Below are 17,351 nucleotides of genomic sequence, written 5' to 3' on the forward strand. Positions count from 1 at the left end.
CGAGGATAGAACCCAGAATCCTTGGGAGGAAGGAAGGAATGAATGCACATCCGTTGTGGGGTTTGAACTCAGGGCCTGGGCGCTGTCGCTGAGCTCTTCAGCTCAAGGCTAGCGCTCTACCACGTGAGCCACAGCGCCACTTCCTCAGTGGGATTTTTTTTTTGTCCCAAGAGCAGTTAGGGTGTCTGGAGGGGGGGAGGGGCGGGGTGCCTGGACTCTTCCGCAGGCAGGAGGCGGAGCCCCACCTGCAGGCCCGGGGGTGGCCGTTAGCTTGCGGAACAGCGCCCCCGCCTGGCGGAAGGCTGTCCTGCGCCTCACAAGGTGCACTCGCTTGGGCATGAACTTCTTGTGTTGCACCTTGGGGTGGTAAATCGCTCATCAACCTATCAGAAATGGACACATTAGAAGAAGACATCGCCGGGTGCTATAGGCTGGCAGAGGTGGCTCACCCCTCCAATCCTAGCTACTCAGGAGGCTGAGATCGGAGGACTGAAGATCAAAACCAGCCAGGGCAGGAAAGTCCATGGACTAATCTCCAATTCACAACCAGAAAACTGGAAATGATGCTGTGATTCAAAGTGGTAGAGCACTAGCCTTGAACAAAAGAGTTCACAGACAGTGCGGGGGGAGGGGGAGGAGAAGGAGGAGGAGGAGGAGGAGGAGGAGGAGGAGGAGGAGGAGGAGGAGGAGGAGGAGGAGGAGGAGGATAGAGTAAGGACAGCAAGTCAAGTCTGAGCTTCCCTTCTCTTTGCTGTGGGGCCTGAGTTGTGTACTTACTGTCCCTGAGCCTCTAATATAAAAGACTAAAAATACACCTAAAACTAAAAACGACTGCCACACTCACCTATTAGTGAGTATAAATAACGCCTGCCTTAAAGGTTATTGTGAAGGCTTGTGAATTGAAATGTTAAGGGAATACCAAAATCGAGAGAGACAGGATAAAAAGACAAACGACTGCAAAAGCAATACTTGCAAAACTGTTTGGTGTAAACCAACTGAACAGCTCATGGGGGGAGAGGGAAAGGGGGAAGGGGGAGGGGGGAGGAGGTAACAAACAGTACAAGAAATGTATCCAGTGCCTAAGGTATGAAACTGTAACCTCTCTGTATATCACTTTGACAATAAATTAAAAAAAAGAAATGTTAAGCTAGTCATACTGGCCACACTAGGTGTGTGTGTAGATGTGTGTGCACGCGTGTATACAGACAGGTGTTCACACTTAGATGCCAAGGTCACATCTCGCTGCTTCCTATGAGTGAAATGTTGAGATTTTGCCTTTTGAGCTTTGTCTCACTCAGTACCATGCTTCCAATGGCATCTGTTTTCCTGCCGATAACATGATTTCATTTTTTCTTTATGGCTGTGTCATGGTGTGTGTGTGTGTGTGTGTGTGTGTGTGTGTGTGTGTGTGTGTGTCTATCCCATTGCGAATCTGTCATTTGGTTAATGTGAACTCTGATGCAATAAATACAGATAGGCAAGTGTCCTTCTGGTAGATTGATGTAGGAGGGTCTATTTGTGAGGAACTTTCATGCTGATTTCCACAGTGGTTGCACTAGTTCACATTTCCACTGACTGTGCATGAAGATTCCTTCTCTTCCACATCCTCACTGACATTTTTTTTGTTATTTGTTTTCTTTTCGATTCTTTCTTTTGATGTAGGTACTGGGCTTGAATTCAGGGCCTGGGCTCTGCCCAGAGCTTTTGTATTCTATGCTAGTGCCCAACTACTTGAGCTACAGCTCCATTTCTGGCTTTCTGGTGGTTAGTTGGACTTTGCTCAGATCTCAGCCTCCTGAGTAGCTAGGATGACAGGCGTGAGCCCCTGGTGCCCAGTGGTAGGTGGTTTTATTCCTGGGTCTTCTAGAATCTTTCATTGGTCTTCATGCAGGTTTTTATGCCAGTACCAAGCTATTTTTTTTGTTACTATGGCTCTGTAGTATAATTTGAAGTCTAGTATCGTAATAACATCCGTGATACCCTTTGTATGTTTCCTATTTGGGGTCATTTATTCGGAATTTGTGAACGGATACTTACATGGCTGGGAAGAATGACATTGGGATTCTGATGGGCGCCGCACTGTGTCCGTGGATCGCTTCGGGCAGGATGGTCATGTTCACAAGGCGAGTGACCGCCAGCCCCAGCTTCACTGTTGCCTTGGCTTGAGCTGACAGGGTTCTGCCCTTGCCCGGGAGGTGGGGCCGCGGGCGCCCGCCACGTCCTTGAGTTCAGAGTTCTGGATTTGGCTGGCAGAGGCCCCGCGTCTCCCTGCCCGGCATCTGGAGTCCCCTGGGTGCCGCCAGTCCCCACGCGCCCCCCCCCCCCCAAGGGCGAGTCCCACGGGCGCCATGCCGGCCATTCTGCCGAGGGACTGCGGAAGCAGTTCCAAGTCTCCATTCACCGGAAGAGGAAAAGACATCTCATGCTCGTGGGTTGGTAGAATTAATCGTGTGAAAATGCCCAGCTGCAAAAAAAAAAAAAGCAATGCACAGATTCAAGGCAATACCCACCCAAATCCCCACACAGTTCCTCACAGAGGGCTGGGAAGGTGGCTTAGTGGTAGAGTGCTTGCCTGGCATGCATGAAGCCCTGGGTTCGATTCCTCAGCACCACATATATAGGTAAAGTCAGAAGGGGCGCTGTGGCTCAAGGGGCAGAGTGCTAGCCTTGAGCAAAAAGAAGTCAGGGACAGTGCCCAGGCCTTGAGTTCAAGCCCCAGGACTGGCAAAAAAACAGAACAAAACAATTCCTCACAGAATTAGAAAACTCAACCTCAAGTCCACGTGGAAGCAGAGAAGACCCTGGATAGCCAAAGCAATTCTTTTTTTTTTTTTTTGGCCAGTCCTGGGCCTTGGACTCAGGGCCTGAGCACTGTCCCTGGCTTCTTCCCGCTCAAGGCTAGCACTCTGCCACTTGAGCCACAGCGCCGCTTCTGGCCGTTTTCTGTATATGTGGTGCTGGGGAATTGAACCTAGGGCCTCGTGTATCCGAGGCAGGCACTCTTGCCACTAGGCTATATCCCCAGCCCCCAAAGCAATTCTTAATAAAAAGAGAACCACGGGTGCCATCATAACACCAGACTCCAAATTCCTACAGAGCAACAGGAACAAAAACAGTTTGGTACTGGCACAAAGAGACCTGGAGACAACTAATTGTGTGTGTGTGTGTGTGTGTGTGTGTGTGTGTGTGTAAAATGGGGCTTGAACTCAGGACTTTGCCTGTCTCTTGGCTTTATCACTCATGGCTAATGCTCTACCCCTCGAATCCCATCTCCACTTTTGGCTCTTTTGCGTTAACTGGACATAAGTCCCTGGGACAGTGCTCAGAGGCCCTGAGTTCAAGCCCCAGGACAGGGGGAGAGAGGGAGAGAGGGAAAGAGAGAGGGGAGAGAGGAGAGACAGGGGAGAAAGGAGAGGGGAAAGAGAGAGAGAGAAGGAGGAAGAGAGAAGCGGGGAGCAGACACATCAACAGTCAAGTCACTGGTCTTCAAAGCAGACACATCAACAGTCAAATCACTGGTCTTCAACAGTGTTGGAAAGGCAATACAATACAGCAGTCATTTTGGAAAAAGGTTGCTACAATTGTAACAAAAACCTATCAAAATGAAGTCAAAATCCATCATAGATTTAAATGTCAAGGCAAAACTATAAACTCGGAGAAGATAGCACAGGAAGTATGGTAGATGATTTGGGGTATTGAAATGCTATTTCACATACAACACCAAAGCCATGGTCCATGAAAAAGTAAGGTGCAGTTCATTGAGACCAACAACTGTGCTGTGAAAGACTGTTAAGAGAATGAGATGACAAGCCACGTACAAGGAGAGAAAAAATATATTAAAACAGACATCTAAAGCCGGGCACTGGGGGCTCAAAGCTGTAATCCTAGCTATTCGGGAGGCTGAGATCTGAGGATCGTCGTTTAAAGCCATGTAAGGGACAGGAAAACCTGCGAGACTCATATCCAATTAACCTCCAAAAAGCTGGAAGTGGAGCTGTGGCTCAAGTGTTAGAGCGCTAGCCCTGAGTGGAAAAACTCCAGGGGCAGAGGCTAAGCACTGAGTTCAAACCCCAGGACCGGCAAGAGACAACAAAACAAAACACCAGACAAGAATTATTATCAGTTGAGTGGGTATCAGCAGCTTAACACCTGTAATCCTATCTACACATAGCTTGGCTGATTTATTTACCTAGGCAGATAAATCTGAAAGACTCTTATCTCTAACCACCAACAAGCTGGAAGTACAGGTGCAATTTCAAGTGGCAGAGCTCCAGTCTTGAGCAACGACGCTAAGGGAAAGTGAGAGGCCCTGAGTTCAAGTCCCAGTACTCTTCCTCCCACCCCCCACCCTGCCCAACCCCAACTGTTATCTTCTTAGAACTCAACAGTAGCCAGCCGGGTGTGACATAATTCAGGCCTGGAACGGCTGAGGTAGGAGGCCAGCCTGAATATTCAGGTGTAAAAATGAACACGTCGGGGCTGGGGATATGGCCTAGCGGCAAGAGTGCTCGCCTCCCATACATGAAGCCCTGGGTTCGATTCCCCATCACCACATATATAGAAAACAGCCAGAAGTGGCGCTGTGGCTTCAAGTGGAAGAGTGCTAGCCTTGAGCAAAATAAAGAAGCCAGGGACAGTGCTCAGGCCCTGAGTCCAAGGCCCAGGACTGGCCAAAAAGAAAAAAAAAAAAAGAAAAGAAAACACATCAGGTGTAGAAACAAACAGGGCTTCATGTATACGAGGTATGTCCTGTAGAGCCAACATCTTCCACCATCCATCAGTCCCTTGAGCTGGTCCTGGATTCTCCGCGGGGAGCTGCTGCCGCTGCTGCTGTTCCGGCCGCCACCAGGAGGGGGCGCGCGAGGCCTCGGGGGGCGGGGCGCCGCTCGCTCCGCCCCCTCGCCAGCCCCTCCTCTGCCAGCCCCGCCCCCGGAAGCCCGGGGACCGCCCCTCAGGCTGGGGCGCCGCCGGCCAGCGCCACGCCCTCAGTCTCTGCCCCGTGTCTGGGTCTCTGGATTGGGAGCGGCCTGCAAACCTTTGGTAGAGCGCTCGCCCGGCGTGCACAAGGCCCCGGGTTCGATTCCTCAGCACCACATGCACAGAAAAGGCCAGAAGCGGCGCTGTGGCTCAAGTGGGCAGAGTGCCAGCCTTGAGCACAAAGAAGCTCAGGGACAGCTGCAAGCCTGGGGTCCAGCACGGGGTGCGGGGCAGGGGGACGAGGGGCGAGGCAGGGAGGGAGGGGGGACCACCCGGGGCACTGCCCGCTGGACCCCTGCACCACCGGGCCCGCGAAGCCTCCATCTAGCTCCCCTCCAGCCTGGCTGAGGGGTGCGGGGCCCCTTACCGCTTCTACCGGGACCGGACACCACCCGCACCCGTGGGTCAGGAAGGCAGGAGTTGAACTCAGGAAGCTGCAAAATGTGTCTAAAGAGGGCAGCAGGAAGCCAGGCGCCCTGCCACTCCAGAGCCTGAGATCTGAGGATCGCGGTTCGAATCCAGCCCAGGCAGGGAAGGCCATGATACTTCTATTAACCAGTAAAAGGGTGGAGGTGGAGCCGTGGCTCAGAATGGCAGAGCGGAGAAAGGTAGGGGACAGGGCCCAGACCCTGAGTTCGAGACACCTAGAAATAACATCTGAAGGATTAAAAAAAAAAAAAATCCCTGGGGCTGGTGGCTCATGCCTATAATCCTAGGTATTCAGGGAACTGAGATCTAGATCTGAGGGTCACAGTTCAAAATCCATGGGGACCATGGAAGCAAGCAAGATAGGATGCAAATCCTCCCCCTTGTTGGGTTGAAGTTCAGCCCTCTGCTGTTTAAGAAATCAATCAGAAGGCTGAGATCTGGGGATCCTGGTTCAAAGCCAGCCCTGGCTGTGGTTCAAAGTGCAAGAGCCCAAGCCTTGAGCAAAAGAGCTCAGGTTCAGTGCCCAGGCCCTGAGTTCAAATCCCACAACTGCAAAAAAAAAACACCAAACTGTTTTGTGTGTGAGTACTGGGACTTGAACTCAGGATCATGCTCTCACCTTTTTCATTGAAGGCTGGTGCACTGCATCTAAAAATAAACTCATAAGAGCTACCACTTCGAAGGATGTCTCCTATAAAAGGACATGACTGGCTTCTCCCCACAGGTACTATTCAGACCTTAGTTTTGGATGTTTGTAGTTCGTATTGTGTTCTAATATCTCTACAAAATAGGTTAATGACTACAATAAGGTTCTTCAAGATGTAATGATGAAAGGGGCAGCATAAAACCTCAGGAGAGCACCATAAATACAAGGAATAGCTCTCCAGGGCTGGGAATGTGGCTGAGCGGTAGAGAGCTTGCCTAGCACGCATGAAGCCCTGTGTTCGATTCCTCAGCACCACATACACAGAAAAAGCTGGAAGTGGTGCTGTGGCTCACGTGGCAGAGTGCTAACCTTGAGCAACAGAAGCTCAGGGACAGTGCCCAGGCCCTGAGTCCAAGCCCCAGGACTGGCAGGGGGGTGGGGGATGGCGGGGGGGGGGGTGAAGAAAAGAAAAGAAATAGCTCTTCAGTGTAACTGAAGTATGCCACTGCATGAACCCTGGAGAAATGATTTTACATATGATACATGGTTCAAAAGGGCTTCATCATGGTGTGGCACACATGTGCTTGCCATCCTTAAATTAGACGGTCATAATGTACACACACACATAGATATATATGTATGGTCTCTGGTATGCTTATGTATGGTCTCTGGAAATGGCCAGGCTTCTGTGATACATTTTGTTTGGCATACTTGAAGACTTACTTGCTGAGCCCTAAATCTACTTTTCTCCAGCCCTCAACATATTACTATTAAAATTAAAATGCTGATAAGTAGTAGTTTGAAACTATAAAAATGTTTTTGAAGGTGTACAGGGTAGTGCAGGCTTGTAATCCCAGGCCTTGGGAGGCAGTAGCAGGAAGAGCATGAGCTCAAGGCCAGCCTGGGCTACATGGTGAGGCCCCATCTTATGGTACAGTGGATCAGGGTTTTGTTATTGGTCATAGGACTTGAATTCAGGACCTCTGCGCTGGCCCTGATCTCTTTTGCTCAAGGCCAGCCCTCTGTCACTTTGAAGCTGCAGCCCTGCTTTGCTTTTCTAGTGGTTAATTAGAGATAAGAGTCTCTCCAACTTTCTTGCCCAGACTGGCCCTGAACCAAGATTCTCTCCCTCCCGAGTAGCTATGATTCCGGGCATAAGCCCCCGGAACCCCGCAAGATCAAGGGTCTTGATGTAGGATGAAGGCCTGGAAATTTGAAACTACTATAGGAGAGAATAGAGAAAACACTAGAAGTTATTGGCTTAGGCAAGAACTTCCTGAATAGGAGTCCAGTAGTTCAACGAATAGGAGCTAGGGTTGACCCATGGCATTGCCCGACGGTAGAAAGCTTCTGCACAGCCAAGGAAACAGTAGGCTAAAGAAAATCTTACTAGCTGTGTACATCTGACAAGGGATTCATATGCAGAATAGAGAGAGAACTCATAAAACTAACCACCCAAACAATCAACAACCCCATTAATAAATGGTCAAACGAACTGAAAAGACATTCTCAAAAGAAGTACAAGTGGGCTGGGAATATGGCCTGGTGGCAAGAGCGCTTGCCTCGTATACATGAAGCCCTGGGTTCGATTCCCCAGCACCACATATATAGAAAATGGCCAGAAGTGGCGCTGTGGCTCAAGTGGCAGAGTGCTAGCCTTGAGCAAAAAGAAGCCAGGGACAGTGCTCAGGCCCTGAGTCCAAGGCCCAGGACTGGCAAAAAAAGACGTGCTCAACAATTCTTGCCGTAACGTAAATGCACAGCAAAATTTTGGCATGGAGATTTCACTCACCCCCAGTGAGAATGGCCATCGTGAAGAACACAAAGAGCAGGTGCCGGGAGTCTGTGAGGAGGGGAGCTGCCACGCTGCCGGTGGGAACGGAAAGGAGCCACTGTGGAAACCAGAATGGAGGCTTCACAGAAGACTAAAAATGGCCATTTTCCAGAGAGACCATATATATGCATACCAGAGACCGTGTGTGTGTGTGTGTGTGTGTGTGTGTGTGTGTGTGTGTATACATTATGACCGGTCTAATTTAAGGATGGCAAGCACATGTGTGCCACACCATGACGAAGCCCTTTGGAACCATTAGCCTGCGGTGTAACAAAAGTGAGGAGCAGGAAGTTGGGATACGTCCTGTCTTGGGTGTGCTACTAGTGAGTGCAGGGAGAGGGTGAAGGAAGGCAAATATCACAGCTCATTATGCCCACATGTGAAAATGGAAGGACGCAGCCGAGAGTGGTTTGGGAAGGGGGGGGGGGGAAAGGAGGTGGAGAAGGGAGGGGGGTGGGGGGGGTCCGATCAAGGCCTAGCGCGGGCATTCGGGGATATGTCAGAATGAAGCTCCTTGCACGCGTGATTAATGCCAATAAAAACATATTAACAAGTTTTCTATTACCTTCACACACACACACAAAAGCAACCGATCCAGTTTTTCCAGAACAAGCACAAAGTAGTGCATTCTAGTACAAGATTGCTCGGTCTTGTGAACTCTGGGTGCAAGGTGACTCCAGGCACAGAGCCCTGGCTCCACGTTGCTGTCCTCAGCAAACGCACCTACACGTCCGTCACTGTGACCAAAATGCTCCTCGCCAGCTCTGAAGGTCACTGTAAAGATCGCTGGGTGGGACAGAGCCAAAAGGACACGGAGAAACTCTCTTCATCGCTCCCTCCGTGGAACACTGCACACACCCGAGAGCCTCTGCTGGAGAAAAGCAGTTATTAATGTGCACACACGTAAGCCAATACTTTTGGCTTTTGAGCCAGCCCACACGGCTCACGGGCAGGGCATAAAGGAGTCCTTGGCACACATGGGGTTCAAACACGGAGGAAAAATGCTGTCTGGCTTGCCATCTTGTTTTTCCTGCCAAAGTACGATAAGAGGCTTTTCACTCGGAGATTATTTACTTTGTGAGTCATGGACTAGAAATGGTGCTTTGGGATCGGTGCCAGGCTGGAGGCAGCCATGGCTGCGGGAAGAAGGGCCGGTGCTCCGGGGCAGAAAGGCGGATGGATGGATGCGCCTCCCGCAGCTGGATTCGCAGAACAGAGTTCATAGTCCACATCTGGACCTGGCTTCACGGTTCAAGAAAGTAATCATTAAAGAAGAAGAAGAAGAGGAAGAAGAACATCATGTAATCCGGGCCAAGTTCCACTGCCTATTTGTTCAGCATGGTGCAGGCAAAACAGGTAAGGCGCGGGTCAGGCAGGGGTGAGAAACCCAACGCGGTGGATTCACCCATACATGGAACTAATTAAGGCATGGGTGATGTCAGGGCTCTGGCTCTCAAAGCTGCAGGTGTCTTGGCTCTGTCCTCTTTGTGTTGGCTTCTTTTCAGTTAAGCCTGGCTTGGGGGAGGGAAAAAAAAAAAAAAAACGGTTCTGGCAGGGACAAACCTCGCAGCCCACCCCTCCCCATCATCTGGACCAAAGCTGCTCCCACAATTCCCAGGGGAAGGGAGGGGGGGAAGGAAAACTGAGCTTCACACTGATTGGACAAACATTGTGGTCATGTGTCCACTTCTGAGCCAATCACAGTGATGCCAAGGGGGGGGATTCACTAATTGCCCATCCCTGCCCTATGGGAGGGAGGGAGGGAGGGAGGGAGGGAGGGAGGGAGGAAGGGAGGAAGGAAGGAAGGAGGAAGGAAGGAAGGAAGGAAGGAAGGAAGGAAGGAAGGAAGGAAGGAAGGGAAGGAAGGCCATCTCATTGAAACAAAACAATTACCAATGTTTAAAATGCTATCCCGTATTTTATTTCTTTTTCTCATCTTTGTTCCTTTTGTTGAAGACAGGTTCTCTCCGTGTGGCTCACTTAGAGATTATTGTTTGAATGTACAATTCTCCTACTTCAGCCTCCCAAGGAGCATGGCTGTTTCACCTGTTAGTTTAAAATCATTGCGGCTCCTTTTTGTGCTGGTACTGGGACATGAACTCCAGGCCTCATTTTCTTGCTCAGCTTTTTCTGCTTAAGTGGCTCTACCATTTGAGTCGCACCTCCATCTCCAGCTTTTTGCCGGTTACTTGGAGATAAGTCTCATGAACTTTCCTGCCTGAGCTGGCTTTGAATCAGGATCCTCAGATCTCAGCTTTCCAATTAGCTAACATTACAGGCGTGAGCCACTGGTCCTCGACTTCTTTTAAATTACAAATCAATTTGTGAGTATGCCAGAGGCCCACAAATCACTGACCACTGTAGTGAAGTACAGGGACAATGGCTCAGGAAATATTTAGTGTTCCTACTTTTTTTTTTTTTTTTTTGCCAGTGTTGGGGTTTGGTACTCAGGGCCTGAGCACTGTCCTTGGCTTCTTTTTTCTTTCTTTCTTTCTTTTTATGTTTTTTTTTTTTTTTTCTCAAGGCTAGCACTCTACTTCCTGAGCCACAGCGCCACTTCGGGCTTTTTGTATTTATGTGGTGCTGAGGAATCGAACCCAGGGCTTCATGCATGCTAGGTGAGCACTCTACCACTAAGCCACATCCCCAGCCTGTGTGTGTGTGTGTGTGTGTGTGTGTGAGTCATGGGACTTGAACTCAGGGTCTGGGCACTTTCCCTGAGAGTTTCAGCTCAAGACTAGCATAACACTCTACGCCTTGAGCCATAGCTCCACTTGTGGTTTTCTGGAGGTTAATTGGAGATGAGAGCGTTAGGGACTTTCCTGCCCAGGCTGGCTCGGAACCGCGATCCTCAGACCTCAGCCTCCCGAGCAGCTAGGATTAGGGCGTGACCCCCGGCGCCAAGCTCGGCCCCCTCCTTTGGAGAACGCCCTCGACGTGCACGCTGGCTGCTCCTCTCCATCCCGATGGGTGTCTGGGCGGCTGCCAAGCTGACTCACGCCTCAGCTGAAGGAAATCACCGGCCTGTGGCCCCGAAGCGGGGCACCTGAGCTGCCGCTTGGGTCCCTGCCAGGGCCCGTCTGTCTTTATTGGCTTTTCCTCAGGTGATATCTTGGTTGGAAGCCGTTCATTACCTGTGCTATCCGAAACGGGACTGTGAATGAGGCCCGCGGCTTGGGGGAAAGGGGAGAGCCCTTCCGCGCAAGCTCCTGGCTCCACTCTCTCGTCGGGAACGGCTACCATCTCTTGATCCAGCTTCTCACCTTGCCACGACCTCCAGAGGGTCCCCAGGGTGTGTGCTCGCCCTGACGGTGCCCTGGCACAGGAGCAAGGTTCCATATCTAGGGGAGCACAGATGTTGTGGTGGCCTGGGGGGGCTGGGAACTTGGCCCTCAGCTCACCGTCCCGGGGCGGGGGAGTGGTATTGCTCACGGTGGGGTCACACGTCTAGGAGCCTGACTTATTTTTCTTGTCAGTACTGGATCAGCTTTAATGGCGCGTTGAAGAGGGACGCCACCGTGACCCGAGGGGAGACAGGAGACGCGGGGCATGGTGTCGTGGCGGCAGGAATGGAGGGGCATAAGCAGGGTCGTGGGCAGGGGGCAGGCTCGCGGGTAGCTTGAGTTTCGGGTAGCAGTCCGGCAGGTGCGGGAACCTATGGTTTAAGTTCCCTGCCCCATCTGCTTGGAGGCACTCCGGTGCCTGTCACCTGGGGAGGGGTGAGGAAGTGGAATGTTAACATCTAGATGAAGATTCTGGGCTGCAGACTGGGCTGGAGAATTTCAGGAAGCCCCCCACCCCCACCCCCACCCCACCCCAGGAAGGGTGGTCAGTGGCCCCCCTGAGCCGTGGGAGCCATCTTTGAGCTATGAGAACAAGGCAGAGTTCCATCACCCGTGGCCTCCCTTGTGGCCAGGACTCGGCGCAAGAAGCGAATGGCAAACTCCTGAGATGGAGTTGGACCTCGCTTGTTGGCCTCTCTACCCTCCTCAAAGCAAACTCCAGGAATCCAGCTCAGGATCTTCCTTGTCCACTCAACATCCCATCAGTTCAAGCAACAGACACCGACCACCGAACCACAGGCCCCGGGGAGACGCCGGAGAGTCCAGCACGGAGTCTGAAGTCCAGGAACTCCCCGTGGTGTCCCCTTCCACGAACTCTCCCCAGAGGGAGATGGTGACGTGGAGCTAACGGCCAGTCATCTTTGCACATGCCCACCCAGTACAGTCCCATCTTCTTCCCCCTGGCAACATCTGGGTGGCAGGATTTTCCAGCTCCCTCTTCCTCTCTGTCTCTCCCTCCCCCACCCCACCCCAGAGTGGGGTGCCCCGCCATCCCCACAGCCCCCAGGGAGAAGGGCAGTTGGGCTTCAGGACCATGAACAGCACTGCAAAAGTGTCTCACACCCAAACAGACGGTGGTGAGTTCGAGCAGCCCCAGGGCCGACAAGGGCAGTGTGTCCCTAAAAGACCGGGGGACCCTGCTGTCTTGGGCCGCCGGTGGAGAAAGGGGAGTCGCAGCCACTGGCTTCTGGCGTGAGTGAGGGTGAAAGGACTAGAGCAGGAAGATGTAGCCCAAGAGGGATTGCTAAACCAAGCCACAGGGTGCTCTGATGCGCTCAGCCCCCTAATGCCAGCCAGCGGCCCCCCAGCGCAGCGGGTGGGGGAGGCATGGCCCGGGAGGAGGGTGGGAGTCAGGGCAGTGGGGGACCGGCCCTCCTCCCCACCCCCTCGAGACCCTGCTTCTCCAGCGCAGCCATCCATGCCTTCCAATGACAAAGCTCCCCCTGGCTGGGACCCCTTCCCCTCGCTGGTCACGCAAGGCCAGGAGCATGGCTACGTCGGGGCCATTGTGTTTCCTCCTTCTCTCTCAAGCCTCGTCCCTTCTGTTTGTGCCTCTGAACCTACCTTGCCATCCCAGATTCCGCCTGAGTCACATGGTCTCTAGAGAGATCTGTCTAGGCTTCCAGGCAGACAGAGCAGAAAAGAGGGAGTCCGGCCACACCGCAGGCAGCTGGGGTTCCTAGTCAGAAACCAATGTGAGGAGAAGGGGCTCACACCTGTAAGCCTAGCTACGCAGGAGGCTGAGATCTGAGGATGGTGGTTCAAAGCCAAGTGGGCGGGGCAGACAAATCCAAGAGGCTCTGACCTCCAATTAGCCAGCAAAAAAGCCAGAAGTGGAGGCCTAGCTCAAGTGGTACAGCACCAGCCTTGAGGGAGAAGGCCAAGAGAAAGCTTGAGGCGCTGAGTTCAAGTCCCAGTCAAGTCCCAGTCCCAGTGCCCAGTTAGAGAAGCCAAGCCTGGAGCCATGTGGGCATTTTCTTCTTTGCTATCTTGGTGTGTCTTTTCTTCTCTCTCTCCCGCTTCCTGATGCTACTTTATTGGAAGTTAGCTTTCCATGTTTGGTAACACCGTGTTCTCATGGTGCTCAGGAAGGGCGGCAGGAGTAGTTATCACCCTAACTAAAGCTAGGTGCAATGGCTGCACACACACACACACACACACACACACACACACACACACACACACACACACACCATCCTATCTGCTGGAGAGGGGACTACTGCACATCACATTTGAGCTTTCTCGCCTGTTTCCATGAAAGACTCCAGCTCAGAGCAAGTGAGAGACCAGGCAGGCTGGGAGGAAGAAGGAGGGACGGCCACTGTGATCTTGCCTCCAGCGTTCCTGTGGGCTCTGCTTTGCCCGGTATTGGCTGAGCTTCTCACCTGATGGGAAGTGGCAGGTCACCCTGTGGCAGCCACTGGGTCACATGTGGACGCTCCCGGGGAGGCCTCCTCTCCCAAGAAACTGGTTCCAGCCTTCAATCCTGGCTTATTTATACTCCCAGCAGCCCTGGGAGTGGGAGCTGGGTTTTGGGTTTCCTACATCCAGATCTTATAGCTCCCTTTAGGGCTTTCTACTTCATCTCTAGGTTAATGCTTCCCCTGCCCCAGCCCCCCAAAGTACAGCATTCAAGGCCTGGGCACTGTTCCGTAGCTTTTTCTCTCTACCACTTGAGCCACAGTTCCACTTCCAGGTGGGTTTTTTTTTTTTTTTTTTTTTTTAGAGCATTCACATTTATTGACTGACTGATGTAATATAACCTGGAATGTGTGAATTCCAAATAAAATTCACATTCTAAACATTTGTTCTGTTAGCATCAGTTGATGCTATCTTGACAATGGGTTGACAGTCTCCCCCAATGACCCTTGCTTAATAGCAAGTCCTTTGCTGCTTCTGTCATTCTCTGAGGAGACGGTCTACTGTCCTTTCAGTACCATCTGGGCAAACCGATTGGTGATGGCAAGAGTTGTGTCAATGAAACGGTCCACACAGCTAGAGAGATAGTTTTCAGTGTGAGAGTCTAGGCGATTCCCTGGCTTTTCCACACTTTTATCCCAACATAGCTCCATGAAGTGATGTACCTGTGCAGTGAACTGTGCTTTCTGCTGTTGGGCCACCACCAAGAGCTGCAGCTCCGCTTTGTCTGCCTCACCCAGCTCTGCCATGGTCGGCGGAGAGAGTTCAGGACCTGCCGCTTCCAGGTTTTTGATGGTTCACTGGAGATAAGAGTCTCACAGACTTTCTTGTCTGGCCTGACTTCAAACCGTGATCCTCAGATCTCAGTCCCCTGAGTAGCTAAGGTTACAGGTGTGAGCCCCACTGTGCTCTGTTAAATTCTCTGCCCAGATGACTGGTGTGGTTTTATTTCCTGACCGGACTTTGACTGACATACTACTCCTCACTCAATGTATTTCATGCTTACAGAACTACTCAGCTTTTCTATAGCTTCTTGAGCCAATACTAATAGGTGATATTTTCTAGGATTTTTTTCAGCATATAATTTCAATTATAATCTGTTGACAGTATCGTATGGTCTTATTGATGCCTACAACATCTGGAGTTATGGTATCCTGCTTTTATTCTTGGTATCATATTAATTGTGCTTCCTCCTCTTGAGAAATCTCAGCTGAAGTTTATCAATTTCTTTCCCTTGGTGGTATTGGGGTTTGATCTGGGGCCTCCTAACTTGCTAGCTAGATAGGCACTCTACAACCGAACCACGCCTCCAGCCCAAGTTCTTTTATTTTTAAACATTGTTTTTATTTTTTGTAGGTTGTGGGGTCTGAACTCCAGCTCTGGGCACTGTCTCTCAGCAATTTTGCTCAAGGCTAGCACTCTACAACTTTGAGACATAGTGCCACTTCCAGTTTTCTGGGGGTTAATTGGGGATAAGAGTCTCATGGACTCGGGTTGGCTTTCATAATCCTCAGATCTCAGCCTCCTGAGTAGCTAGGAGTCCCGGCATGAGACACCAGTGCCTGGCAGGTCTTCTATTTTTAAAGGCCTATTTGTCTTGGTTGATCTACTTTACCATAGGTTTGGGTTTTTTCTTTAATTAATGTCTATTCTTTTTTTTTATGCCTTTATCTGGGCTGCCATAATAAAATACTATAAACTGGCCAGGTATTCGTGACTCACACCCATAATCTTAGCTACTCAGGAGGCTGAGATCTGAGGATCAAGATTCAAAGCCAGCATGGGAAGAAGAGTCCCTGAGACTTATCTTCAGTTAGCCACCCAAAAGCCAGAAGTGGAGTTGTGGCTTAAGTGGTAGAGCGCCAGCCTTGAGTGAAATAGCCAAGTGAGAGCAAAAGGCCCTGACTTCAAGCCCCAGTACTGGAATACACACACACTCATAAACACTCGCACACACAAGTGCACATGCACACACACACAACACAAATACTATAAATGGGGTGGCTTATGAATAACAAGCTTATTTCTCACAGTTCTGAGGCTGCAAGTTCAACTTCAAGGCTCCAATGGCTTCAGTGCTGGCAAGGGTAGCTCTCTGGTTTGTAGATGGTGCTTTTTAGCTGGGTCCTCACTTGCTGGAAGGGAAAGGGGGCACTGAGGTGTCTTTTACAAGGGTTCTAGACACACACACACACACACCCCCGACCTGACCACCTCCGAAGGCTCTTCCATTCTTCTGCTGTCACCTTAGACTGTCACTGTCTACCCTTGTCTAAGGAGGTAACCATTTGGACTACAGCAATTGCCTTTCTTTCCTTTCCAGGCTTTTTGTTTTTGTTTTTTGGTCATTTTTATTGTTTGCTGACGTTTTGTTGGGATTTCATGTGCGCTTGCATATGGGGCTTAACCTTAGGGCCTCCTACTCTCGCTTGGCTTTTTTTGTACTGAAGGCTGGTGCTCTACCACTTAAAACCCCACTCCATGTGTGGCCTTTTGCTGTTAAGTTGGAAATAAGAGGCTCACAGACATTTCTGCATGGGCTGGATTTGAACCAAGATCCTCCGATCTCAGCCTCTTAACTAGCTAGGATTACAGGCATGCACCCCCAGCGACCAGCTTTTCCCTGCTAGCTCCTTGAGACGGATACCAGCTCTTTGGTAGACTTAAAGACTAGTTTAGTCTTCCCAGTGTGTGGAACTAAGGCTATATGTTTCCCCCGAAGTATTGTTTTAACTATGTGCCACAAGTTTCAGTATGTTTCATTGTTTCTCAGTGTTAACTGAGAGTGTTAACTTTTCCATTTGTCTTTGAAGAAGGATGATATTGAGACTTTGCTTTGTGGTATAATGTGTGGTCGTTTTTCACAAATGTTCTAGGGGAACATGAAATGAATGCATACTCTCCAATACTTGTGCAAAATAGCCTATGAATGAGCAACAATAAAACTTGTTAGTTCTATTGTTTGAACCCTCAGTTTGAACAATAATCATTACCGAGTATTTAGCTCTTTTTTTATTTTCTTTCTTCTTTTTTGTGCCTGTCCTGGTGCATGAACTAAGGGGTCTGGGCACTGTCCCTACACTTTTTATCCTCAAGGCTAAAGCTCTACCGCTTGAGCCACAGCTCCATTTCCAGCTTTTTGGTGGTTCGTTGGAGATGAGAGTCTCACAGACTTTCCTGCTCAGGCTGGCTTTGTACGTTGATCCTCAGACCTCAGCCTCCTGAGTAGCTAGGATGATAGGGGTGAGCCACTGGTGCCTGGCTTGCATTTTCTTTCTGGTGCTTCTCCAGCCCCACCTAGAGTGGCTGTCCCCACCCCTTCACCCCCTACTTCTCCGGTCACGAAGGGCCCCTCCCCCTCTCGAGATGAGAAACATGCCTAGACACGCCGGAGGGCGGAGCGAGGCAAAGGCCTTCATGTTTCTTGCTCTTCGCTGTGGTGCTGGGATGTAGCAGGAACCCAACGCTTCACACACGCCGGATACACTCTGCGGCGGGGCCCCCTCCTCAGTGCAGTGATTGATGCTGTCACCAAACCATTTTCAGGGCCCGGACAGGGCAATGCAGCCAGAAAGTTCCCCCAGGGGAGGAGAGCAGAGACTCCACCCCGCAGGTCCCCCAGGGAGGACAGCCTCATTTAGGGTGTGAGGCGGAGCCCTGTGGTTGGGAGGATGGGAGGGTGAGAAGGCCGACTAGAGCTGGG

The 17,351-nt window shown here is 51.0% G+C and overlaps 1 protein-coding gene and 1 long non-coding RNA gene across 2 annotated transcripts; one reads left to right on the top strand and one right to left on the bottom strand.

Annotated features, from left to right (window-relative positions):
- Positions 1 to 2,536: 2,536 nt before the first annotated feature.
- LOC125353693 lies at positions 2,537 to 5,156 on the top strand. Its single transcript, XR_007211348.1, has 2 exons — positions 2,537 to 2,621; positions 5,103 to 5,156. It is a non-coding gene; the product is annotated as an uncharacterized LOC125353693 (long non-coding RNA).
- Positions 5,157 to 14,148: 8,992 nt separating this feature from the next.
- On the bottom strand, positions 14,149 to 14,418 carry LOC125347202 (mitochondrial import inner membrane translocase subunit Tim8 B-like). The gene has a single exon (XM_048340313.1). The coding sequence runs from the start codon at positions 14,395 to 14,397 to the stop codon at positions 14,149 to 14,151; it is 249 nt and encodes an 82-aa protein (XP_048196270.1). The 5' UTR covers positions 14,398 to 14,418.
- Positions 14,419 to 17,351: the final 2,933 nt, after the last annotated feature.

This window comes from Perognathus longimembris, chromosome 1, assembly GCF_023159225.1.
Source record: "Perognathus longimembris pacificus isolate PPM17 chromosome 1, ASM2315922v1, whole genome shotgun sequence".
Lineage (NCBI taxonomy): Eukaryota > Metazoa > Chordata > Mammalia > Rodentia > Heteromyidae > Perognathus > Perognathus longimembris.